Source organism: Curcuma longa, chromosome 5, assembly GCF_044706935.1.
Source record: "Curcuma longa cultivar G26 ecotype Majalengka, Jawa Barat chromosome 5, ITB_CL_G26_1.1, whole genome shotgun sequence".
Taxonomy (NCBI): Eukaryota; Viridiplantae; Streptophyta; class Magnoliopsida; order Zingiberales; family Zingiberaceae; genus Curcuma; species Curcuma longa.
In genome coordinates, this window is record NC_133865.1 from 11,727,901 (window position 1) to 11,753,901 (window position 26,001).

The 26,001-nt window shown below is 38.2% G+C and overlaps 2 protein-coding genes and 1 non-coding gene across 3 annotated transcripts; 1 reads left to right on the forward strand and 2 right to left on the reverse strand.

Annotated features, from left to right (window-relative positions):
- Positions 1-1,292: 1,292 nt before the first annotated feature.
- LOC141830245 (U1 spliceosomal RNA) lies at positions 1,293-1,452 on the reverse strand. The gene has a single exon (XR_012601937.1). It is a non-coding gene; the product is annotated as a U1 spliceosomal RNA (small nuclear RNA).
- Positions 1,453-8,289: 6,837 nt separating this feature from the next.
- Positions 8,290-9,446, reverse strand: LOC141830022 (putative CCR4-associated factor 1 homolog 11). The gene has a single exon (XM_074717501.1). The coding sequence runs from the start codon at positions 9,409-9,411 to the stop codon at positions 8,557-8,559; it is 855 nt and encodes a 284-aa protein (XP_074573602.1). The 5' UTR covers positions 9,412-9,446; the 3' UTR covers positions 8,290-8,556.
- A 4,202-nt stretch (positions 9,447-13,648) lies between these two features.
- LOC141830102 (uncharacterized) lies at positions 13,649-15,625 on the forward strand. Its single transcript, XM_074717589.1, has 2 exons — positions 13,649-13,875; positions 14,676-15,625. Exons 1-2 carry the CDS (start codon positions 13,737-13,739, stop codon positions 15,353-15,355), a joined length of 819 nt encoding a protein of 272 aa, XP_074573690.1. The 5' UTR covers positions 13,649-13,736; the 3' UTR covers positions 15,356-15,625.
- Positions 15,626-26,001: the final 10,376 nt, after the last annotated feature.

The window sequence follows — 26,001 nt, forward strand, 5'->3', positions numbered from 1 at the left end:
TCTTCTTGCGAAGTTAGTGCTCTTTGTGTCTAAGATGTGGAATATATACACCTCATAACTTGCATCTAAACAAGGTGGTCCCGTCAAACTCTCTAGTACATGTGTCAAATCATAAGCATACCTCCGTAACATCGATCTATTAAACACATCACATTCTCCTATTATTGAAGGTGGTAGAGCAAGTGCAAAAGTCACCAGGTCCACATGTTCAAAAACCTAAAGGATCCTATGAATCTAAGAGCTAACTTTTATTTTATACTAAATCACTTTATGACCTTAATAGGAGATGCACTCTACACCAGCAGTCTACTAAGCTTACCATAAATTGCCTTGAAAGGAGTCATTATGAAAACTCTAACAAATATAAATGGTTCTCTTAATTATCCCAAAATATAACACCCAAGTTTGCAAAGATTATAGCATCCAAATAGAAGCAGAGATCATATAGCATCCAAATAGTATGCTTCGACAGGCCATATGTCTGGGATTGAAAAGCAGAATTGAAATGTAACTCTCAATGTCTATAGTAATTCGAACACTTTGCCAAAATTCGAACCCGAAACGAGAATCATAGTTGAGGAACCACAGACATGAGATTGAAAGCAGCCATATCCTAAGAAAAATTTAAAAGTAATTAATCTTCAAAGCAAAAGAATAGGAAAACTGGACCGAAGCAGCAAAAGTGCTACAACACAACTGCGCGTTAAGAAGCTTAAATCGAGACATTCAAGTCAACCTCAAGAAACTAGAGAAAACTCCTACAAAATCTGCAGAAGCCATATAGCAATTAGAATCTTAAAGATGTTGATCCAACAAACAGAAAAAATAAATGCAACACCGGGCAAGAGCAACTGGGATCTGAAAGATCTGCTCTGAGAGATGCAGACTCCAAAGACAGGAAGGAAAAGATGGAGATGAGCACCAGAGCACATCTGTAGGCAGAGATGAAGACTAGTGAAGCAATATAATTTTAAGGACAATATAGAAATTCAGATTATCACATTTGAGGGATGCTGAGTTAGGCCCCTGTATGGTAACAATTCTGTTCTTTCTCAATTTGATACTCAAACCACCCTTTTTTTGCTGGAATATATGCATATAACAGAATAACCTACGTGATCCCCAAAAAGTTATAAGATTGTGTGTGATGGAAGACTTAGAAATTTGTTTGGTACAGAAGGTGTTGGACACTTTGAAACTTGTCTGTTTTTTATTTTAACAGACAAATATTAATGTTAACCTCTACAGCTAGAGATCCCCAACTAAATTAAAAAATACTTTAATTAAATTGGCAGGGGCCGCGCAAGCGCGTACCCCCTCTTTCACAAATTATGACGTCCACTCTCCCACTTGGGGAGATGGTAAACCAACGCGCCGCCGCAGTGCAATGGCAGCCGTTGATCTAGGCCACGAGCCTCCTTGATCGCCCGTCGACCCCGTCCAGGTAAGTATGAAACAACGTGGCACAAGCCTTCTTTCTTAAAGGCCTCGGCCTCCGCTCCTCGTCGCCCACTCCACAATGTGGGACTAATCAAACGATCTGGTTCTTCCTCGCTCGCAAGTCGCATCGCCGACCCTCCACGCCCACTTCCCTTGTTTGTCTCACATTGCGGCCTCAGCGACCTCACTCGCTTCGCCAATGTGCAGGTGCCTCTCGATCTCCAATTTCTCGCCGTTTGCCATGTACAATTTCTGATTACTAGACACCTTCCGAGTGCCCGATCGGTTTGTTTTGGTTCGGCGATGGAGGCTTTGTTGCTTCGACGTTCCATTTGGCAGCAGCAATGACGTTGAGCGGACTGCGCAATCTACTTGTTTGATGATATGCTGCAGAGAAGCCTACGTTTTGTTTTACAAACAAAGTTCTTCCTCGCCTGGTTGATGGAGCAAACAGGCCAAGCTAAGCTCCTGTATCTCGATATATATGCTTATCAGAGACACAAATGCAGTTACAAACAGATGAAGCGATCCATTATCAGCTTAACTATTCGGCCCTTCACAGAGATTTTTCACTTCAAAGACATATTCAGTCTTGAAGTGATACAGTGATCATATTCCTTCGTTAAAATTGATAAATAAATTATAAATATTTAAAACTATATTAAAAATTATTAAAATTAATTTTTAAAATACAAAGTATTATAATTTCTATTATAAATTGTAAAAACTTATTACATGAATTATAAAATTTTAAAATAAAAAAATTATAAATTTTTGATATTTTAGATCCATGTATAGCAATGTTGGAAAAAAAACAATTATATGAACTTAAACTCATCTAAATTCACAAACAAAGACTATTATAAATCTTTACTCTAGGAAGCAATTATATGCATTTTCCCAATTTGAAATATTTTAGATTTATATAATAATTTTGTCGAAAATTATTATATGAAACTTATCTTGTGAATATGCTTTCATCCTATAGAGTAGCTTGCTATATGCATTCCTTTTATTATAAATTCATAAACAAATATTCCTATATGGAGAGAGAGTTTTATTATCCTGCACACTTATTCGTAAGCCCTTAATTTTAATTTTTTTTCACTTCCTTTAGCTTAAATACTAAATCTTAAAAAAAAATTAATACTAGATGCTCATAGATGGATGTGTAAGATAATATTTCACTGCCTACCTTAGACCCTAAAGCCTCTAGAATTATTATATACATTCCTTTTATGATTTTAGACATTTTAAGTCAATGTAGCAATTTTGTTTCACGAATAAATGCTCTTATATATTCCCAAACTCTATGCAATTGATATATCCCTTTCTTTTTCAATTTAAACTAATTTAAGAATGTGTAGTAGTTTTATTCAAAAGTGATACATGGCTTTAAAGATGTAAAATAAAGAATAATATGAGTGAGGATCAAGATTTAATTATTTTACAATCTTTTCAAGGTTCATAGAGTAGAAAATTTCTTTTGAGTGAATAAGGGCTTCAAAAATATATACATGAAAATAAAAAAGGAACAAAAATAAAAAATACTTGAAGAACAACAACAATGTAGATCGAAGAAGATATGAGAGAAATTTATCAATAGCATGAAGATGAAATGTCATTTGTTGGGATATGAAAATGTGCATTGATTTGGACTTTGGTGGAAGTAAATCAATAGCTCTCCTTAGCTTTTCTAGTGCAGCTTCAATTGACTTAATGTTTTAATTAATTGATTGATCCCTAATCAGTTGACTCCCTAATCGACAAATACGTACATGAACATAAATATTATATTTGTTGGTTCCAAACTTAGCTGGAAACAAAAAGTATTTAATTGTTGGCCAATGTACTTAGTTGACTACTCAGTTGACTTAACTACCAATCTATTAAAGGCAACTTCAATTGTTAATTATGATCATCCTAAAGGTTAAGTCTACCTTAACGGTCAAGGTTGATCGAGCTCGATTGACTAAGCTCGAGAAGACTCGAGCTGGGTTTAAATGTTTGATTAATATGTTAATTGGTTGAGCAAGAATTAAGTAGGTCAAGACTGACTAAAGACTTGACAAGAAGTGAAAAGACCAATATGATATCATGCAAGATGAGCATTCATTCTTAAACTACTTGAAATAGGGTTAGTAGCAATCGATTGCTAGGTAATAGCAATCGATTGCTAAACTCCTAAACCCCAATTTCAAGTTTAAGTGAGGTTTATTGCACTATCAATCGATTGACTAATTCAACTGGATGCTATTAATCGATTGACTAGCTTGACTGGAAGCTATCAATGGATCACTTGGTTACAACAATCGATTAATAGATAGTGTTGAATAAACAGAAGTTTTCTAAATCGATTAGCCTGGCCAGTTCGACTAGAAGCTAACAATCAATTGTTGAATCTCAACAATCAATTGATGTAGTCAAATTGCATGGAAAGTGTATTTTGTAAGTGTAAATGATTGAATTACAAAGAAGCAATCGATTGGTAAAGATAAGAAATGAATTGTTAAGCAGAAATCAACTTGAATGCAACCTTATAAAAGAGGGTTTCAAGGTCATTTGAAGCCACTGGTTCTTTAAGGTTTGGAGACAAATGCTACTGCATTTTCTACCATCAAGAAGCAATCCAAAGTAAGAAAGAAGCATCTCAAGTAAAGTTTTCATTTGTAAAATTTATTTTACTTTGATTACATTTGTAATTTTGGATTTAGTTGTATTGCTTATATTTGTTGCAAGAAACAGGTTGTAAGAGGTTTCTCTGTCTTCTAGAAGATATCCAAAAATATAATGAGAAGGTAGTGATGATAGTTAACTAAGACTAAGCCTTGGACGTCAACGCCTTGAGAGGCAATGAAACAAATAAAATCAGTTTATCTTTGTGTGTTTTCTTTTCTTTTATATTGATTTATTTCTGCTGCGTACTAACGAATTGTAAATGAGCACATAAAATTGAATTGAAGTGATTGAAACTATCACCCCCTCTAGCTTGCACCAGTCCTAATAGATATCTTTATAATGTGAACCCAAAGAGAAGAATATCTCATAAACCTACAATAAATTGAAGGACAAAATAAGAAAAGTCTAAATCGATAAGATGAATGATAAAAGCCTAGACCCAATATTTAATAAAGCATGAACCTAAGGTATAGAAGGTAGAAGACACCATAACTTTAGAATTTAAGTTAAGTTTAAGAGCACCACAAGGGATTGCCTTGATAAGTTCTAATTTAAAGAGCACTAATAAGTGAGAGTCTCACCCCGCTTTGGATTGAAAAGTAAGCAAAAGTTACATGTCTTATCGTCACCCTTTTTATTTATAACTATAGGGTGATCTAAAAATCATAAAAGGTCAAAAGAAATCACATTTAGAAAATGTCTAGATTGACTACATAGCTTGGGCATAAGTTAACATTACAACCCAAATAAAGGTCAAACTTAGATCTATACATGAGAATTGTCCCTACTGCATAGAAATGACTTTTATGTGACTAATTAAACTCATCCAAGTTTGAATTAGGTTGATTGAGATGCATGACTTACTCTTTGCCAAATATGCTTTGATTGTAGTTTTGTCCTTAACATCTTCAATTAGCTCATTAAGTATTTTCTTCATCTTTTTAACTGTAGTCATTGTAATTGAGTCTCCATTAATGTGTAATGGATCATTAAGAAAATCTAGAGTGGGATGTTTTTTTTCTATAGTCTTAGCTTAATCCTCATTCTTAGCTTGTTGGACTAGAGCTTGTTCTCCATCTTTAACTTGTTCTTCATCTTTGACTCCATCACTTTCAACTCTTAACATACCGAGAATGAGTTGGTGCAATCACATCCCTAGATGATTTTGTTGTTTGTACAAAGGTCTAAGTTAGAATGTGTAGTTTATTGATAAGGTGTGTTAAGTGCATAAGTGCAAATTACTTGACACAAGTGTTTCAAGTGCAATATTAGATGTTCTGGTAGGTCAAAAAGATGATTGGTATAAAAGTCTTGATGGTCAAAGTTGACTGAAAACTTGGCAAAAGAGGAAGAACCAAAAATAAGACTTCTTAGCAACTTAGAGTCTTAGAAAAAGATATTCTTGAGACTCTTGCCAATTTTATTTATGCAAAGATGTGTGTGAGAGTATATGTAATTGTAAGCTATTTTGGGTTAGATTAAACTTGGACTAAGTTTTAGAAATGACTTTAATCACTATTTCAGTCAGATGAATGTGTTTTCAATTAACTGATGCTTGAGTCAACTAGTTAGTCAACTCAAGATAAATGACTAGGAAATAGAAAGTTATTGTTCATCTATGCTTGTAAACTAATTGACTAGCCAATCAATTGATACTATGAGCTATCGATTGATGACAAATCTAAATTGATTGATAATATCTTAAGTTGACTAAATAGTTAATTTGCTATACAGTTGATTGAATGCATTTTGAGTTGACTAACGATGCAGTTGAGCAATTGAAACAAAATGGTTAGTTGTTACAATGCAACAATTCATAAACTTCAGTAAAGATCAATTGACTAGTCAATTGATGGAACACAATCGAACGAAGAGGCTCACAAAGCGGTTGTATAGTAGAGATCAATCAACTTGAAGCGCAAAATAGTCGATTAAACCAAAAAGAAAAGATACTTTAAAGGCTAAGTGAAAACTTGATTAAAGGCTATATATAAGGGTTTGGAAGTTATTAATTGATTCATTTTTTGTATTTGTCTATCATCATCAATTACAATAGTAGTAACCACAGTAGTAACGCCAATGATAATTTCTTCTTCAAAGGCCATATCCCTCATTCTAGTGCTCTCATAATCCTCAATAAACTTAACATTTGCCTTCTCAAAAAAGGATCTATTTAAGGCTTCATAAAATTTAAAACTCTTAGATCTTTCAAAATTACTCACAATATAATAGATGACACTAATCTAACTTCCTTTCATTAGACCTATAAGGTCTACTCTTACTGTGTTGGTGCAATCGACCTCTGGTCAAGGTTGATCAAGTTGACCAAGTTTGAGTTGGCTCAAGTTCAATTTTAATATTTAGTCAATATATTTATTGACGATAGCAAAACGTCAAGTAAAAGGAGAGTCTATGGAATGGAAGATTATTAGTATAATCAACCTCAGGTAAAGTTAACTGAGATTGATTTGGAATGATGGTTAAGCACAAAGTCAAATAAGTCAAGGCTGACTAGATATTTAAAGTAGAGAAGTCCAAGTGGGTCATCGATTAATCAGACATTTGAAAGTCGAAAATCCAACAAAGAGTTGACAAGAGAGAAATCCAAGTGGATCACGGTTGACCGAATACTTGACAATCGAAAATCCAATAAGAAATTGGCAAGAGAAAAATTTAAATGAATCACAGTTGACTAGACACTTAGTAGTTGGAAGTTCAACAAGGAGTTGCCATGAGATATGAAATCCAAGTGAGTTAAGGTTGACTGAATACTTAACAATAACAGAAGTCCAAATAGATAAAGGAGGACTAAATATTTAACAGTAGTGAAGTCCTGATAGATCAAGATTGATTGAATGTTAGACAACGATGAAATCTTGATAGGCAAAGAAGGAGCCACATTAGGCTCGTCTTGGGCTATAGCCCACCCTAAGTTTTTTAATTATTATTATTTATATAAATTTTATTAAGTATTAGATTTTTTACAAAATAAATTCAATTATCAAACACGAAGTGAAAGTGCTGATTTAAAATCAAATTAGGATTGAACACAATCCATCAGGTAGGCGTGAAGATAAATAATATGTTGGTCTAAATCAAGATTGATTTAATTTTGATTTGGCCAAGTTATGACTAAACCAAATTTAATCGGATTAAACTGATTTAATCGATTAAAAATAAGTTAAAATTTTTTTGAGAAAGCCTAATCTCTTCTCTCCCTCTCTTTTTAATTCTTGAGAAAACCTAATCTCTTCTCTCTCTCTTTTAATTCTTTTCCATGTAAATAGACTCACTAAGTCTCCACATGTCGACTTCTTCTTCTTCTAATCTTCCTAATATAATAACTTAGTTGTTTTTCTTTTCTCCTTCTAGCTCCAACAATAGTTCTTTTTTATTCTTCCTCTTCTCAAGAGCAACAACTCTCCTTCTTTCCTTCCTTTTGTTGTTTTCCAATCGACTAATAGCAACCCTAGTCTTTCTTCCTCTCCAACAAGAGCAATTCTTATTTTACCTTTTCTTATCGTCGGAGCTAGTTGAGATGATCAGAAAGATGGTAAGACTTCCATTCTCTTTTCATTTTATCCTTTTAGTTGTTTTGTTGACGAGTAGAATGCAATGTAATAATTTTTTTAACTATATAATTTATTATATTTTTATAATAATACGAAGGAGAGTCTTGGCGTAACGATTATTACATTAAGTTCAAGTCCACTCAAATTCTAATTTCTAGATCTGTCCCGACTGGCAAGTCAAGATTGACCCGATGCTAGACAGTGGTAAAGTTATAGCAAATCAAGGTTGATTAGATATTAGACAACGATGAAGTTTTGGCAGATCAAAGTTGATCAGATATTAAACAATAGGAAGTTTCAACAAATCAAGATTGATCGGATGTTAGACAAAGGAAGTCCTAATATGTTAAGGTCAATCGGATACTAGACAAGACGAGAATTTAATCTTGGTAAAGTTGAAATTGAGGTATCAATCAACTACTATGAAATAGCAATCGACTGATGAATCCTTAAACTCCGGATTCAAAATTTGAAAGGTTTAAGAAAGTTTACTATACATCAGTCGACTGTTAGATATAAATAATCGACTAATGAAATTATTATAATAAATAAAGTATTTGAAACTTGATCCATTGTGATCAATTTTAATGAACAATAATACTATTGCAATGAATATAATATTTTGAATTCAACGGTGGTACTCGACTGATAGCACTCGTCAATCGATTGAATCAAATAAAAATTGTATAGGGGGAGGGGAGGTGTTTAGTTGTGAAACACGTGTGTGTTTTGATAAAAAAAAAATGCTTCTAATAAGTATTGTTATGCATCAAAGGACCAATTTTTACTATTAATTTTATTTCATAAGTTTATACACAAAATTCTCAAGATATAACGAATTATGAATTGACTGTGCTTCCTGCAATCAGAAGGCTTCCAAGCCGAAGAGAATTCCGGCGTGCTTCTCGCCGTCGTCCTCCATGAAGAAGAGCTCCTTCATCCGCCGGAACGCCTGCCAAGTTAGCAAACTGTCGGACCCCGCCTGGTGGCATCGCCCCACCGCCCGGTCCACCTGGAGCGTCGTCGCCACCCGCTCCAATCCGCCGTACAAGCTGCCGCAGTACCTCATCATGTGCTTCATGTCGAACACCCTTTCCCCGAAGAAGACGCCAACCAGCCCCATGAACTCCTGCAGGCTCCTCGGCAGCTTGCGCCGCGTGAGGATCTTGATCAGGTAGCCGAAGTCGTAGGCGCTGTGGAAGGTCACCCAGGCCACGGCCGAGTCGTTGCACACCAGGCCGGAGGACACCAGAAGCTCGGCGAAGCGGCAGGAGTCGATACCCCTCGCCCGGTTCTTCTCGAAGTCGATCCCGTTGGCCTTGAGGAGCTCGATGGACTCCGGGGCGTGGAGGTCGCGGCGGGGGTCGAAGTCGCGGAAGTTGAACTCCCAGAGGTAGCGGATCTTCCCGCCGCCGCTGCCGAGGTCCGGGAGGTTGCCGGCGGAGTCGGAGAGCGTGAGGCCGACCTGGATCAGGTGGAGGGCGTCGACGTTGGCCTTGAGGACGGCGTAGCGCTCGCTGGCGGTTAGGGCCGCTGGGTGCTTGCGGGGACGGTGGATCACGCCGGGGAATTCGGTGTCCATGGCGGCGAAGGGGAAGCGCTCCACGGCTTCGCGGATGAGATCGAATTCGGCTTCGAGGTTGTCCGCCCAGACGGAGCGGATCTGGAGCTGGACCGGTTCGCCGTCGGCCGCCGATTTGTGCGGTTCTACCGAAGGCATCTTCGATCTTCGAGATTGATTTCGGTGATCAGCAGGAAGAAGGATGTCCAATTTTATAGGGAGAAGAAAGCAAGGCGAAGGGTGCTTCAGAGAAGGACGGACGGCGGCTGGGGAATCTAAGACCACATCTTGGCCGTTGATTAGTGGACTCCTCTCGGCAAAACCGTCGAACAGTCAAGTATGAACTGCGACCCGGCGGCGAAAAGGATCCCCTGGTGAGGATCGGATGTATCTTTTCGAACAGGAATTAAAACAAAACATATCATCATTTGATGGAATCCTGGACCCCACTCGCATTAATGGTGAAACTTCAAGATTTACCCCGTTTTGTGGTTTGATGAAACAGCCGAGCGCAGCAACAAGGAGTGCATGAACGTGGAAAGCGTGTTCAGATAAGGTGTATCGGTGACCAATTTTCGATTTGACCCCTCGAACTTTCATAAAGGACGAGATTAACATTTGACTAAAAAAGAATAATATTTTTCTAGTTAGACTAAACTTTAGAGCTCATTTTAGAAGATGTAAAATGTGATTAATGAAAGCTGAAAGATTGAAATGGAAAAAACGAATTAAAAGGATTATAATGAAAATTTTGCATTTCACTAAATGCGTCGGCGTAGAAACGACAAGGCACAGTGAGCGGGCTTGACCATTCCTCGTCTCCGTAGTTTATTAGATTAACAAGATGATAACTAATCACGCCACGTTGACTAAACACTGATGAGTTGTCTTCGGGACAATGGTGCAATAGTAGGACATCCGAGTTGTGATTCAGGGACCTACGATTCGATCCTCAACTACGGCGTATTTGTAAAAAAATTTTTTCAAAATGGGAAACGCAATCAAAGGATGCTGGGCATCTGGATTGGCCGTCGTATGCGCTTCCCGATTTATCTTGGTGATCGATGAGAAACTTCCGTGGGATCGGACCGACCACCCTCAGGGATTGAGTCCATGAGACTGACTGGGATTTATCATTTTAGATTGCTCGTGAGTTGTCCCCGGGGGTCATGGTGCCGCGGTAAAACATCCAGGTTGTCATCTAGGCATCTGCGATTCAATCCCCAGCTACAACGTATTTGTAGAAATTTTTTTCTAAATGAGGGATCACAATCAAAGGATGCTGGACATCTGGATTGGCCGCTGCGTGCGTTTCCTGATTTATCCTTGGTGGTCGATAAAAAACTTCCATGAGATCGAATTGATCATCCTCAGAGATTGAATCAATACGACTAATTGAGATTATCAATTTTTTAGATTGCCTCTGAGTTGACCGGATCTACAATGGCGACCGCGTCTCGGGGACGGATCCAGTCCACAATGGCTTGCTACTTAATTAATAATCGTTAGCCGTAACATCTACTCTCACGCTTCCTCTCACCATCCTTCTGGAAAGTCAAGTCCTCCTCCATGAGTGAGGGGACAAGCAAGTCAACGTCACACACGGAGGTCAAATCGCTAATGGAAGCTCAATATTCGGCGTCTTACGCGTTCAAAGATTTAATAGTTGGAAAGTAAATTTTATCAAAAGTGAATAACATGATAAATGCTTTCTGATTTTTAATTATTTTGTTTTATTTTCTAAAAATATAATTTTTTAATTATTCATAAATTTAAATATTTAAATTATTTTTATTCTTTTTAAAATATTCTAAGAATAAAAGAAAAGAAATTAAATGTTTAATTATTTGGATAGAGAGAGGTAAAAAGAGAATATAATTACAAGACTGAGAGAAAAGTTTTCTCCGTTTTAAAATGTTTATTTTTATTTTTTTGAACCAATGAAAGTGGAAAAAATTGATACTTATTGCCCTTTTTTACAGTAAATTTATACACAGTTAAAGTTTTCGAATGTATAAAAGATGCATCTTTTCATATTTTTTTAAAATACATATAATTCTCATTTTATCCCTTCCGCCAACAGCGACAATTTTTTTCTCATTTAATTAAAATTTTTTTATTCGTATGTATGTGTCAAATATTTTTCCACTATTTTCTCTTTCTTCTTAAATTTTTTAATTATATTATTTTAAAAAAATTTAATCATTAAACACACGATAATCCTCTAAATTTAGCTATTTTAATTTTAAAATTTTAATAATAAAAATAAAAAAAGATTAATAAAAATATATTTTTCTATTTTTAATATTTAATTATAAAAGAATAAAAAATAAAATTTATAAAGAGCTAATTTTTATTTATAAAAATAATAAAATAAAAAATTATTTTGATGCGGTTTAATTTTAATTTAACCAATATTTAGATTTTTAAAAACCAACACTACAACTTAAACATTAGCATCATCAGTACTATAGTGGTTAATTTTTTAAAAATGATAAAAAACTGTGATATTAATTTTTTTAAAAATAGTAAAGAAGAATATATTTGGATTACGAAGAGCAAATTCACAAAAGTTGAAATGAGTTCAATTTTATCTCTCTAAGGTCAATCATTAAATTTTGATTGAAATTTATTGATGACCTAGATGATTTAGATTTTTTAAAGTTAACATATAATGAAAGAGGGTAGTGTAGTGAAGATATTTATGGTGTTCATATCTGATTTTGACATCCCTATACGGTTCACCTGCCGGCTGGCGGCGAGGGAATTTTCCGACCGGTGCGACGGAGAGGGAAGAGGCGGCTGCGGGACGGCGGGGCTCGAGGAAGGGGCCCGATGCGGAGGTCGAAGACGAGGAGGAGGAGGAAGAGGAGATGGAATCGGGGTACGATGGATATTTTTGACATTTTATATCTTTAACTCTCATTTCCTTTCCTTTGAACCTTCCTCCCGGCTTCTTCCCAAACAAGATTATTTTTCTTCTCCTCCCTTCCCTTCCCTTCCCCTCCCCTTCCCCTCCCTTCCCCTTCCATTAATGAACCGTTCCTCACCCGATCCAAACAGAGCGTAAGTTGAAGCCAAAATCCATTAATGGACTTAAAAAGCTTTGATCCAGGGACGGATCCAGAAATTAGAGGTGGACTGTGCTGACTTTATGTATGAAAAAGATGAGTTAAACATCAAAATACAATGAATAAAAAATTAATCCATTAATTTTTTTGATACCAAATTATAGATTACAAGTATGTATCTAATTTTACCAAGTCCTTCAGAAATATTTATCACCGTTCGATTTTAAAGTTATAGATTAAATCCAGGCCATAGATTGACAGGGTGATTGTGATGGCCCAGGATTTAATCTTCTATTTTAAAATCCGTCTCTGCTTTGATCAGGAAGTGATCCCAACTGATAAATTATTTCCAAGTGCTATAAATTTTTGAAGTAACTTAAAGTCTATATGTGTCTAGCGATATCAACTTGAAATCATTAACAATAGTGATTAGAAGGTTTTCAAATTTTATAACTTTAAAATAATTAACACATATACATATTTTATTGTAGAGATGTCAAACCAGACATGTACATCATAAATATCTTCACTGTACTATCCTCTTCCATTATATAATCAACTTTTCAGAAATTCAAATCCCTAAGGTTCAATGATGTGTTTCAGTCAAAACTAATTGATGGACTTAGATAACTCTGATTGAATTTATTCTAACTCCAATGAGTTTTTACAATACTCTAGAGTCCAAATATGTCATTCTTTAGTATTTATAAAAAAATCAGCATGACAATGATGCTGATGGTGCTAATGTTTAAGTTGTGGTATTGATATTTTAGTTATAGTGTTAGTATTTAAAAATGAGCACCATAGCAATGTTGGTTAAATTAAAATTAAATTGTGAGGTTGGTTTTTAAAAATAGTATCAAAGATATTTTTATTTTATTTTTATTAATAAAATCAACTTTATTAATTTAATTTTATTTTTTTAATCTTTTATAATTAGATATTAAAAAAAAAAATATTTTTATTTTTTTTTATTTTTAATTTTAAAATTAAAGTTTTAAAATTAAAAATAGATAAATTTAGAAGATTAATCATTTTTTAAAAATAATTTAGTTTAAAAAGAAAAAGAAAGAGAATGATTATTTACATCATTAAATGGGAGAGAAAAGAATAGCCAACGGACAAAATTGTGGATAAAAGGATGTGCTATTTGAGAATTTATTTTTTATTTTTAATGATAAAATTGTATTTTATATTACAAATTTTTTTTTTTGGAAATTAAAGGAAAAAAATCATCACGAAAAGCATTCATGATTTAAAAAAAATGGAAATTTCTGGTTCATGTGATGGTCAACGATTAATGTAAAATTAGCGGCGAAGCTTATTCCCCGGCGTCGGCGGCGGCCAAGGCGCACCTTCGCCTCCTTCACTCCCCGATCAAAAGGAGGACCAGAGCTCGAGGAAGAGGAGGAGATGGACAACGCGCGGGATGCTCGCCGGCGAAAGATCTTGGAGCGCGGTTCCGACCGCCTTGCCCTAATCTCCGGGCAAGTCCAATCCGTCCCCGATTCATCCCCTCGTGCCCCCAATGAAGGACATCCTCCCCCTTCGGGTGTGATCTCTGTCTCTTTACTCGATCAATGCAATCGCATGTTCCTTAGTTAGATTGTCCTCATCGAGATTTAATTCGATTTCAATATACTTTCCTCTGATGGTATCAGTTGTGTTTCGATTTGGTCCTCGATTCGATTTCCATTTCCAATCGGAAGGCATCATTTCCCCTTTTTTACAGTGACATCCTCTCTCTCTCTCTCTCAATGCGATCGCATGCCTTTTAGTTCTCATGGCATTAGTTGTCTGAGGTTTAGGCAGAAATTTTTGGGGATTGGATACTTGTGTTGCCAATCGAAAAGCAGCATTTTTCCTCCTCAGAGTTGTACTTTGGAAGATTATGTCAACTGAACAAGATGACTTCTTGTGCCGTAATTTGGCATGATCATCCACAAACGCAATCAGTCTTCTCGGTAGAATCCATTTCAATTCTTCTCCTCTATGTTTTCCTACATAGCCGTCGTTTGCACTGTTCTCAGGTAAAATTGTGCTGTGCATTCCTTGTTCGTCCAAGCTAATTGTTTGTATTTCTTTAAATGTGTGTTAATATTGAATTAACGTGGTGTATGGCCGAAGGTTGTCATTCGGTATCGGCCAGCTTACTCGTATTTCCCAGGAGACCTGGAATAGACTCTTACATTGGCTCTTTGCTATGATGGAATTTTCTCTCGATGTTTGTCACTGTTAGAAAATTTTGTTTAATACTTATTGATATTATTGTCCTAGTGATTATCTTTTGGAAGGAGTCATCTTTCTCTACAATAAACCTTTAGTAGCTCATCGGCCTTCATTTTGTTGTAGGCTCTCCATTTAGCAGGGTTGAGGGAACTAATGACCAATACAAGAGCAACAACGATGGCAAAATCACAGCTAGTGAAAGAGAAGAAATCGATAAACACAAAGCAATTCCTACAACTCAGGCAAGCATTGGAGTGGTTAGTGCCAAGATGGAACACAATAATACTGTGTTTGAATTGAAGCCTGAAGTGAAGGAGCTGCAAAGGAATCAGGTTTCAGAACTCCGTAACACTTCGGTGGCGCAGAAATCACCTGATCAAGTTGTAGATACAGCTTCATCAGCACGGTTGATGAAAAACCTGACAATCTCATCAAAGCAAGTCAGCCATGTTGTCTCGGATTCTGAAAATGCACGTTTACTTTGTGCGTTTACAATTGCAATTTTCACCATCATATCGAGCTGCTTTGGTGGTGCATTTGGCGGAAGCATTATTAACTTCAGACCTTTGTTCCTTGATATCTTGGCGGACTTGACCATTGTTTTTTGGCCTCTGATGGCAAATCGTGGAGGCGATAAGCAAAAGGCAGCCAAGAATGAAAAGCTGGAATATCATTGGACCGGGAACGCAAGCGATATTTTGGAGGCATGGTTTATCTTTCAGGAAGTAGCAGGTGCCATTTTCATGGATTGCAGCATATGTGCTGTTGTTATGATCTGTGCCCTTGGCATCCAAATCTTTTGAGCTATTGGTTGTTTTGAGTAATTTATGAAGATTCACTATCAAATAGATGATAACCAGCAATTTCTCACACTGGAGAACCACAGGTTTCAAGATCATGATCAAGATGAAGCAAGTCGTACCTTGTTCTCACAAAATTTTGCTATTTTGGTTATGGCAGCCAATCCAAAGATAAGGCATGTGCTTGACCAACGCACGCTTTGTGGTAAAGAATTTTGAGTTCGCACTACTAAAAAAAAATGTCAAATTCAAGGTTTTCTTTCATCAATTGTATCAAAATAGTCTGATAAATAATATCTTCTATTAAGATTATGTTAGATGTTGATGTAGTCCTTTTCAACTGCTTGGGCCCTCCTCTCCTTCCTCCTTAGAGGTGGTGGCGGTGGCTATTCCTTTGATGAGTCCGTTCCTAAAGTCTTATGGATCAAAGCAAGGTAGGTGGGAGTTGGTGTTGTCGGCGTGACCCTTCCGACAGTCAAGTTAGCACTCATCTAGAAGAATAGAAGCTTGTGTGTACAAGAGAGTGTTTAAGAGCTCGAAAGAGGAAGATGGAAAAAATTAACTTCATTGAGTTAGAAGAAAATCATACCTTCATTTACTTTTGCATCACCTTATATAGCCGCGGAGGTAGAAGGTCTATGTAGCCACGTCAGTTTTGAGTGGATTATGTAGACAACCACACAAGCAAGGCATCACCCACCGGCCAACCACATGAGCGGGTCGTTATGCAAGGGGAGACAACCATCCGTCCGTACCATTGGTGTTGTTTGGTCATTAGCCTGATGTCGCTCCCCAAGAGGACAACCTCGCTAGGGTAAATTTTGCATCAGGGACTATCGAAGGTTTGGTGTCCGAAAGAGTTCGCTCAACCCAAATCCCTCATCGTTTCAGAATCGATATAGCCGTTCGGGTAGAGAAGGTCGGGGTTTAATGGACCTATGTGGTTGTGAAGGGTGTCAATCGAGTGTACAAGATTTTGATTGGACGATGATTTGATCGGGGTTCACCCAAGTTGCATTACATGTCCCCCCTCTAGGTCAGACTAAGAAGCAAAGTCAAATGAAGTCTAATAAGTCATAGAGTTAGGAAGAGACTAGTCCCTGACCGACCATGAAAATATTGGTCTGAACGTCTAGAATATCAATAGAAAGCCTATAATACAAGTTTAATACTGTCTCGATCGAGAGGAGCAACTCGATCTATTGGTCAGGAGGATAATATTAAGAACGCCAAAACTTTCAAGGAGGACCAAGAATACCAGAAGAAGATCCAAAATACTGGAATGGTTCTTTAGCTCGGACCGGATAGAGGCACTCAATCTCATAGTAATAAGAATGTTCATAACACCAAGAGTCCAACTCTACGTCGATTGAGGAGAGGAGTTCAATCCCTTAGTCATGAGGATAATAATAACTATGTCATGAATTCTAGGAGAATATCGAGAATACCAAAATAGTCGTTTCATCTGGACATGAGAGAGAAGTTTGATCCCACAGTCTAAAATAATAATAAGAATTTCCAAAATATTAGAAATCCAATTCTGCCCCTGACCGAGAAAAGGAGTTTGATCCCTTAGTCGTGAGGATAATAATAAAAACGCTGAGAATTCTAGGAGAAGATCGAGGATATCAAAATGTATATTCCATCTGGACTGGGAAGAGGAGCTCGATCCCGTGGTTAGGAACAATAATAAAAATGTATGGAATATCAAAAGTCCAATCCCTCCCCGATCGGGAGAGGAGGTTGATTCCTCAATCATGACGATAATAGTAAGAATGCTGAGACTTCCAAAAGGAAATCAAGACTACTAGAATACTCGTTTCATCTAGACTAGTGAGAGAGATTGATCTCGCGCCCAAGAACAATAATAAGAATGTCTGGAATACTAGAAGTTAATCCTGCCCCGATGGGGGAGAGGAGCTTGATCCCTCGATCATGAGGATAATAATAAGAATACCACGAATTTCAAGAGAAAATTGAGAATACCAAAATGTCCGTTCCATCTGGACTGGGGAGAGAAGCTCGATCCCGCGATCGAAAATAATAACAAAAAATAGGGCAAGTCCCACCCCGACGGGGGAGAGTAGTGATCCCACGATCGTGAGGACTGTACCAATATATGAAAAATTTATCTTGACTAGGGAGATTAGCGATCCAATGTCATGAGGATTGTATTAGAATAGGGCAAGTCCTGTCCTGACCGAGGAGAGTAGCAATCCCGGGGTCATGAGGATTGTATACCAAGTATAGGACAAATCTTGCCCTCGATCATGGAGAGTAGTGATCCAAGGTCGTGAAGATTGTACTAGGTATAGGGTAAATTTCGTCTCAACCAAGGAGAGTAGGCGATCTAAGGTTGTGAGGATTGTACCATAAAAGGACAAGTTCGAACTTGATCGGAGAGAGTAGCGATCCAAGGTCATGAGGATTATATCAAAATACCCAACCAAGGAGAGTAGCTATCCAAGGTCATGAAGACTATATCAGGTATAGGGAAAATTCCATCTTGATCAGGAAGAGTAGCGATCCAAGGTTATGAGGATTGTACCAGGTATAGGGCAAACCTTGACCAAGGAGGGTAGTGATCTCGTGGTCGTGAGAATTGTACCAAGTACATGGCAAATCCCGCCCCAACTAGGGAGAATAGCAATCTAAGGTTGTAAGGAGTGTACCAAATTAGGACAAGTTCCATCCCGACTAGGGAGAGTAGTGATCAAGGAGGGTAGTGATCCAAGGTTATGAGGATTGTACCAGGTATAGGGCAAACCTTGACCAAGGAGGGTAGTGATCTCGTGGTCGTGAGAATTGTACCAAGTACATGGCAAATCCCGCCCCAACTAGGGAGAATAGCAATCTAAGGTTGCAAGGAGTGTACCAAATTAGGACAAGTTCCATCCCGACTAGGGAGAGTAGTGATCAAAGGTTGTGAGGTCTGTTCCAAGTATAGGATAAATCTCACCCCGACCAGGGAGAGTAATCATCTAAGGTCGTGAGAATCATACCAAAATAGGGAAGTCTCACCTCGATTAGGGAGAATAGCAATCCAAGATCATGAGGATTGTACCAAGTATAAAGCAAATCTTGTCTTGACTAGGGAGAATAGCGATCCAAGATCATGAGGATTGTATCAAAATAGGGCAAGTCCAGCCCCAACTAGGAAGAATAGACAAGTCAAATCCCAACCAAGAAGAGTAGCAATCCATGGTTGTGAGGACTATACGTAAAAGGCAAATTCCACCCCGACCAAAGAAAATAGCAATCCAAGGTCGTGAGAATTGTACCAGGTTTTGATGGTTACTTGACAACTATCTTAGTAAGAAAGCAAACCTCATATATTTGTGTATGAGCTAAAAATGAATACGATTGAAGATTGATGCCTAGGTCAGTTGATGTGTTGGGTTGCAAGGGATGCAAACATAGTCCCACATCTAAAACACATGGAAAAGATCATGGGTTTAAAAGAATGAAATATATCTCCATTGGCGTGAGACCTTTTGGGGAGAGCCCAAGAACAAAACCATGAGGGCTTAGACCCAAAGTGGACAATATCATGCTATTGTGGAGATACAGACATCCTTGGGGACCCTACAATTGGTATCAGAGCGAGACCGCTCTTCACCGGACTAACCGCCGGATGAGCCATGATCCAGATCTAACCATGTGGGTTGAACCTTATACAAAGAAAGTGAGTGCTCCTGTGTCTGAATTGAGAGGACCAGACACCAGGCAGGAAGTCCTGGTTGCGGCTGGGCAGGAAGTCCTAGTAGGTCGAGTGGACCGAGGGGCAGGAAGTCCTGATTGCGGCTGGGCAGAAGTCCTAGTAGGTCGAGTGGACCGAGGGACAGGAAGTCTCGGTGGTCACGGCTGGGCAGGAAGTCCTAGTAGGTCAGGGTGGACCGAGGGGGCAGGAAGTCCTGGTGGGTCGAGGACTTTGCAGACATCAAACGGAGGCTTTCCGTTTGAGGGGGGCCTGTGGTCCTTGATGTAGTTCAGATATTCGGCTCATTTAGAGGGATGATGCTAAGTGATGTTGGCAAGGGTCAAATATTCTGCTCGTTTAGAGGTTGTTGCTGAGTGGCTGCTGGAGGGGGTCAGATATTCGACTCGTTTAGAGGGCTGATGTTAAGTAGCTGCTGGAGGGGGTCAGATATTCTACTCATTCAGAAGGTTAATGTTGAGCGCTTGCTTGAAGGGGTTATATTTTTTGTTTCATGTTGATACTTCTCAAGAAGCTGAAAGGCATGACCACATCACATGTCCCTCTCGTTAACTGTTCGGGTTATTTTTCTATGTCTCGTATCCTTGACACATGATGGGCATGCATCCTGGTCACATTCGTCGCCTTACCTATTAGTCAATCTATCTTGTGCATTAATGACACTGGCGTCAACAGACTCGGCGCTCGAAGCTCCACCCAATAATACATTTTCACTATGCATGTTTAATTTCAGCCGTTCAATTCATGCTTCATATTCCCGATCGTCTACCATTGCCATGTAGGAATATACTATTTATCAAGCGATTGTTGTTGGTGCAATTGACTTTCAAAGTTTTAATATTTTTTTAACAATATATATTTAATAAAGTCTGGTTAAGATTGACCTAGTTAAGAGAAAAATCTAGTTAGATCAAGGTTGATTGGATGACTAACAAAGAGAAGTCTAGTCAAATCAAGATTGACCAGATGACTAGCAAAGGAAAAAAGTCCAATCAGGTCAAGGTTAATTGGATGTCTAGCAGGAAAAAGCCTAAGCAGGCCAAGGATAACCGGATGCTTGATAAGAAAAATAAAGTCTTAAAGGAGTGAACCTTAGATAATGAGAACTCTTAGAGGAATAAACTCCAAGTAAAAAAAAAATTTAAGAGAGTGAACCTTAAATAATGAGCAATCTTAGAGGAATGAACTCCAAAGCAAATGTAATTAAAAATATAGTATTTTGCATTACTATTTTATTGTGCTAATTTAATATTGCAGGAAAATCTTAATAGATCAAGAGATCGAACATCAAGCAAAGAAAGTCCAAGCAGATCAAGTAGATCAAATATTTGATAGATAAGCTCCAGTAGTGAAGTGGAAAGGACAAGTCCTCTTTATGGGGATAAACTTAAGTAATGATCCGACTAAGGGTCCAACTTGGATTCTGAAGTCAAGATCAGATCCAAATATTGGATGATTATTCCAAATGATAATATATTATTTATGAGCTACTTCGAATTTTCAAGAATTCGAACAATCTGATAGATTCCAGGCGACCGGAAGGCCAGGCAATTGAATCGTTTCCAAGCGCCTGGAGAGTAATTTTGGCAAATCAGATCAGAGGCGACCATATCATTTTTAGGCGCTCGAAGAGTAATTTTGACAAGTCAGATCGGAGGTGACCAGAATGAATACAGGTACCTAGAGTAGAAAAATATCAAAAATACGTTGGAATGAATAAGGCCATGTTGAAATCGCCCGAAAGGGAATTCAAGCGACAGAAGGGATCAAATTTCTAAATCAACAGACTGAATTTTCAAATCAACAAGTACAGTTGGAGTCGCTCGAAAGTCTCTCTAGGCAACCAGAAAGGTCTATAAAAGAGGACTCTTCAACCTCTGTGCTCATTTAGCTGTCTAAGCAAGCCGTGTAAGTCCTCGACAACCTACATCAAAGTGTCATATATTTTTGTCGGTATAAGTTTACATTTTTTTGTATTAGGAGAATTGTAAAAGTGTTACAATTTTATATATCTTATAAACGTACCCTCCTTGTCGAAAGTTCTTCAGAAGGAGGATTTTAGTAATTTGCCCAACTGAGGTAGTCCAGTATCGAATTATGAGCCTTGGAGTAACAATCCGATGAGGATTGTAAACTAAGTAAATATGTTGTGTGTTACTCTTATTTTCCACTGCAATTATTGGTTTCAAAAAGTCTTGAAAATGAAAAGTTTTTAAAATACGAGATTCACCCTCCTCTTCTTTCTCGATCCAACAGTTGTTACCCTAGCTATCTGATGGGCTGATAAAAAAGCAGATGAGATTCTAACCACTCATGTTTTTACCTCATCATGATGAACACGACTATAAAAGGCGAGTGAAATATGACGAGACTTTGCTATTTCACTTTTAATCTTCTACTACACAAACTGTTGTCTTTAATCGTTGCAAAATTTCCTTTGAGCCTCTCAGACTTCCTGTGTAAATTTTTCGCTCAACCCTTTACCCTTGAGTCACATATACTTGTTATGTTCTCAAGGCTATTGAGGTCCTCCGAGCGAATACTAGTGCAACTTCAAGTGGTGAGGCTATCAACCCCTCTACCTCCGAACCCCTATCGAGTTGAATTGGAGGCAACTCTATGACCTCACAATGCAAAGAATGTCTCAGGTAAGTTCTAATATCCTGTTATATGAATTTTTGTAGCACACCCTTAGTTCTTATGAGCCCACTCTCTTTCGCCACATAGGGGCTAGAGGTGGCCCAAGAGCTGGATAATCATCTTCGTAGAGGGAAAGGTCCCCAACAAGCTTCAAGTCAGGCTCCCTGGTTGAAGGTCGTTCCCTTGGTTTCCATCTCAATCTAGTGGTTGTCCAGGCTTGAGCTGAAGTTCTAGAAAAGATGAGGAGCAATCTAGATAGCGATCTATCTGTCGCCTGGGAAAGGGAGGATGTGTCTGTAAGGGAGATAGCCACGCTAAGGAGGATTGTATCCTAGTGTAGGAGCATGTAGAGGTCGCCAACCAACGCACTAAGGAAGCTGAAGAGGCGAGGATGTTAGCCCTTAACAAACTTCCCACGACCAAGGTCCGCAAGGAGAACTTAAAGCATATCATCTAAAGCCTCCAACCCAAAGATCACTGGCCTATTGGTGGATCGCATGTTCTCCTCCCTGAAAGTGGGGTTTGATGATTATACGACTCAATTAAAGGAAGCTAGATATTCACCGCTCTGCGAGGCCTCCACTTTTCTAGATCTAGACCGGCCCTAGAATGCGTGCTCGAGAAATTATGCCTTCTCCCCTCCTTTCGAATGATGTACTGGTGTTCTTCTTAAGGGCAAGTTGCCCGAAAAAACTAAGTCCTCCCACTCGAGGAGGAGAATGTTGTAAGGCCATAAGGTCAAAATTTTCAAGTGTGAGTAGCTCAACAAACGTTAACCTTTCCTACTGAGGAAGGAGATTTTGTAAGGCCCTGAGGCCAAAACTTTAAGGGATGATCGTTCGGATGACTTCTATCCTCCTGATCAAGATGGATATTTTGCAAAGCCATAAGGTCAAATTTTCATTTTCAATGATTGTTCGTATAACTTTGTCAGCAGTAAAATATACCATGATGGTCATTTAATTTCGTGATGTCGTTCAAAGTGGGCAAAGGCCTGTATCATTTATTCCTAAGACATTTGTTCTTGATTATTCCCTTGATAATACCTTCCTTCATCTGGGTGACCATTTTGACAATACATGGATGAAAAGGTCATGATCACCTAAATATCAACTTGTTGGCTCGAGGCCGCATGACTATGATCATCAATTTGCTTGAACCAAAGTAATGCCCCCAATGATTCATCATGAGTCTTGTAATCGTCATAAGTCTTCCAGAAAGATCTTTCCAAATCTTAACCCTTACCACTGGGTTCTGTCATACATTGTCGCTCGGATCATTAATGAAGAAAGTATTAAGATTGTTGGTGTAAGAAGCACTAAATCTTACTTAAAGTTTCGATGTTTGACAATATACCTAAGTCTGGTCAGTTTGATCAAGGATTGATCCAAATATGACCTGATGTTTGGATGTGAGTGAGTGAAGTCTAGTCAGATCAGTTTAACCAGATGATTAGCGAGAAGTCCTAGTCGGTTAGACTAGACAGTGGAAGTTCTGATTTGGAAGATTAGACAAGGAAGTCCTGATGAGTGAAGCTAGGCAGGGAAAGTCCTAGTTGTAGACTAGGCAAAGGCAAGTCTTAGTTTGGAAGATCAGACAGAAGTCTTAGTAAAGTTAAGTGCATCAGGTGCAAGTCTATACAATGTAAGAGGACTGGAAAGCGTGGCCAAAATCCAAGCGAGTAGGGTCAGATTGACCGGAGGCTTGGTGGAAGTCTAGGTGGTCAGGAGGACCAGGGCCTAGCAGCAAATTTCTGGGGGTCGAGGACCACGGCTAAGCGGGAAGTCCAACAAGTCTGGAGGACTTATTGGCAAAACTTCTCCCGAGTGGAGTGGGTAAGGGCGCGTTTTCGGAGTAGAACGGTATGCATTAGTTTAATTCAGGATTTTATTAGAGATCCGAAGTTAGACCCACAGGGTAAGATTTAGGTTGTTTGCATGTTTGTATGCTTGTCTTATAGGAACTAGGAGCTGGAAGCAAGATGGAGAAAATATAAGTGAAGCAAATAGAGGCAGCTGAACCAAACCTGGGGTCAACTCAGGTCAAACCTGAGTCAACTGATTCCAGGCGACCGAAATGTTCCAGGCGATCGGAATGAATGTTCCAAGCGACCGGAATATAATATTCGGCCCAGATGAGATCGAGAAGATTGGATCGGATCAGATCCTATCCAGTTGCCCGGATGAGGGTTCCAGTCGATCGGAAGGGACTATAAAAGGAAGATGAACGTGCACAACCAAAGACAACAACAACAAGCCATCTTCTTCATCTAGTGGTATTGCTGAACGCGAACGGAGCTAGGCTCGTGCAACCGGGGAAGATCCAGGAGGAGTGCATGACGCTCAGGACTTCCGGATCGACTCTACACAAATGTTTGTCTTTATTATTCCGGAAGTTCCAGTAGAACGCGAATGAATGTTATTCTTTATTGGATTCGAACGAATGTTCGAAAAGGAGACCACTAGTGGATGAACACCTCCCGTACATAGACCTTGGATGTACTAACCTTGGGGGGGATTAAGAACCAAGTAAAAATCCATGTGTCCCTGCATTGTTTATCTAATTTCGCTGTAAGTTTTCTGATAGAACGAACGAACAAAAAGTGATTACCGCGTTATTCACCCCTCTTTAGCGTGTATCACGATCCTACAAAGATATCCCTTATTTTAGGGAATTCACAAAGGTGTCAATTAGAATGTCTGCTAAACTTCAATATTGACCCATTAGGCTATCATATTCGTGTTACCCCCTCGTGTTATATGGTATCCCTAGTTCGAACATATCTAAGGTGTAATTTATCTATGCTCACTCAAGTGATGAGCTGTTTGTTACTCAAGTTTTTGGAACTGTGATCCACAGACGCGAAGCATAGAATAGTTTTCTGACATTATCATTGCCCGTACATGCTCGGATGTGAGCCTGACGACTGCGAACTGTATCTCCTTTTCCATCCATAATGTCCACGTGTGTTGATATTATTCATCGAGTGGCTGCTACCACAGCTATTGGATCACACGGGAAAAAGTGGGTGTTGTTCCAACTATCCATGCCTTTTCCTTGAGGTGTCTCATTCGGCTATAAAAAGGAAACAAGGTCCGCTAAAAATGTGACTCTGCATTCCTCAATTGTGGTTATCGTAGCTTCATGACCTTCCTTGTTCTACGGCTTCCTTTCGATCTGTGTAAATCATCTTGTCTTCTCTCTCTTTTCATTTCGTTTGTTTTGTCTGAGTGGGTATGTCAAGCACTGGTTTGACTTCCTTGTCCCATGATCCACTTAAGTCTCCTCAAATGGATTTACGCCCCTAGTTCGATAGTAATAGGTCATTATCTTTCATCTCGGGTGATAACCTTAGGTGTCGATTTCACATTCCCTCTGACCACCCAATGACACGTCCCACTCTAATTGAGCGACCACCTCGACCAGTCATTTGATCTACGATATTTTTTATAGTGTAGTTAGAGTGGAGCTTATGTTTCTCCTTTCATCCATTCTTATTAGAGATATCTTCTTATTTCTCCCTTCCTCTTAACCAATTGAGTCTTAAGTCTTTTCAATTCCTAATCAATTTTTATATGATCTTTATTTATTTACATCACACCCCTTCTACCATTCAAAAAATAAAAAATAAATATTTTTAGAAAAATGGGAGTCCAATAATTTCAATTATGCTGTCCATTAGTGAGTATCATAACCGATAGCCATAGTATTTATAATAAACATCCAACATTATTTCTTATGCTCGATTTATATTTAAAAAATTGATGTTTCATCCTATGTAATTTATTAGTCAGTTTCATTCAAAAGTGATTGATGAATTTAAAGAACTTAAAATGATATGGAACCACATCCTATATACTCGAATAGTGCTCCTGAATGTATCCATGCATTCAAATACCAATTCGATATATTGTATTGAGAGTCATGAATTTTTTATCATAAAAAGTTTTTAAATTATTTTTAATTTTTTTAAATTAATCAATCGATTTAAATTATTGTGTAGGATCATATAAGCATACTGAATCATAATTTTGATTGCTACACTATAGCAATCGATTGTCTATTCTCAGAGTAATCAGAGAAAGTGGCACCATAGTTATTTGCGGATTCGGATCTCATCTTGAACCGCCGCCTATATCCGAATAGGATGCGGATCCTCTTTTTCACGCAAAAAAAATCCGAGAAATACGGGTAAATTCGTAAATTTATTGACGAAAGGAAACCCTAGAAGGCCCGATTGTCTATAAATGGTAAAGGACGTAACGGTGCGGAAGACTAGGCTTCATTCCCC

Coding starts and splice junctions, on each gene's coding strand:
- LOC141830102 (XM_074717589.1), top strand. CDS start 13,737: ATGGACAACGCGCGGGATGCTCGCCGGCGAAAGATCTTGGAGCGCGGT. Junction 13,876..14,675: donor AGGACATCCTCCCCCTTCGG/GTGTGATCTCTG, acceptor ATTTTGTTGTAG/GCTCTCCATTTAGCAGGGTT.
- LOC141830022 (XM_074717501.1), bottom strand. CDS start 9,411: ATGCCTTCGGTAGAACCGCACAAATCGGCGGCCGACGGCGAACCGGTC.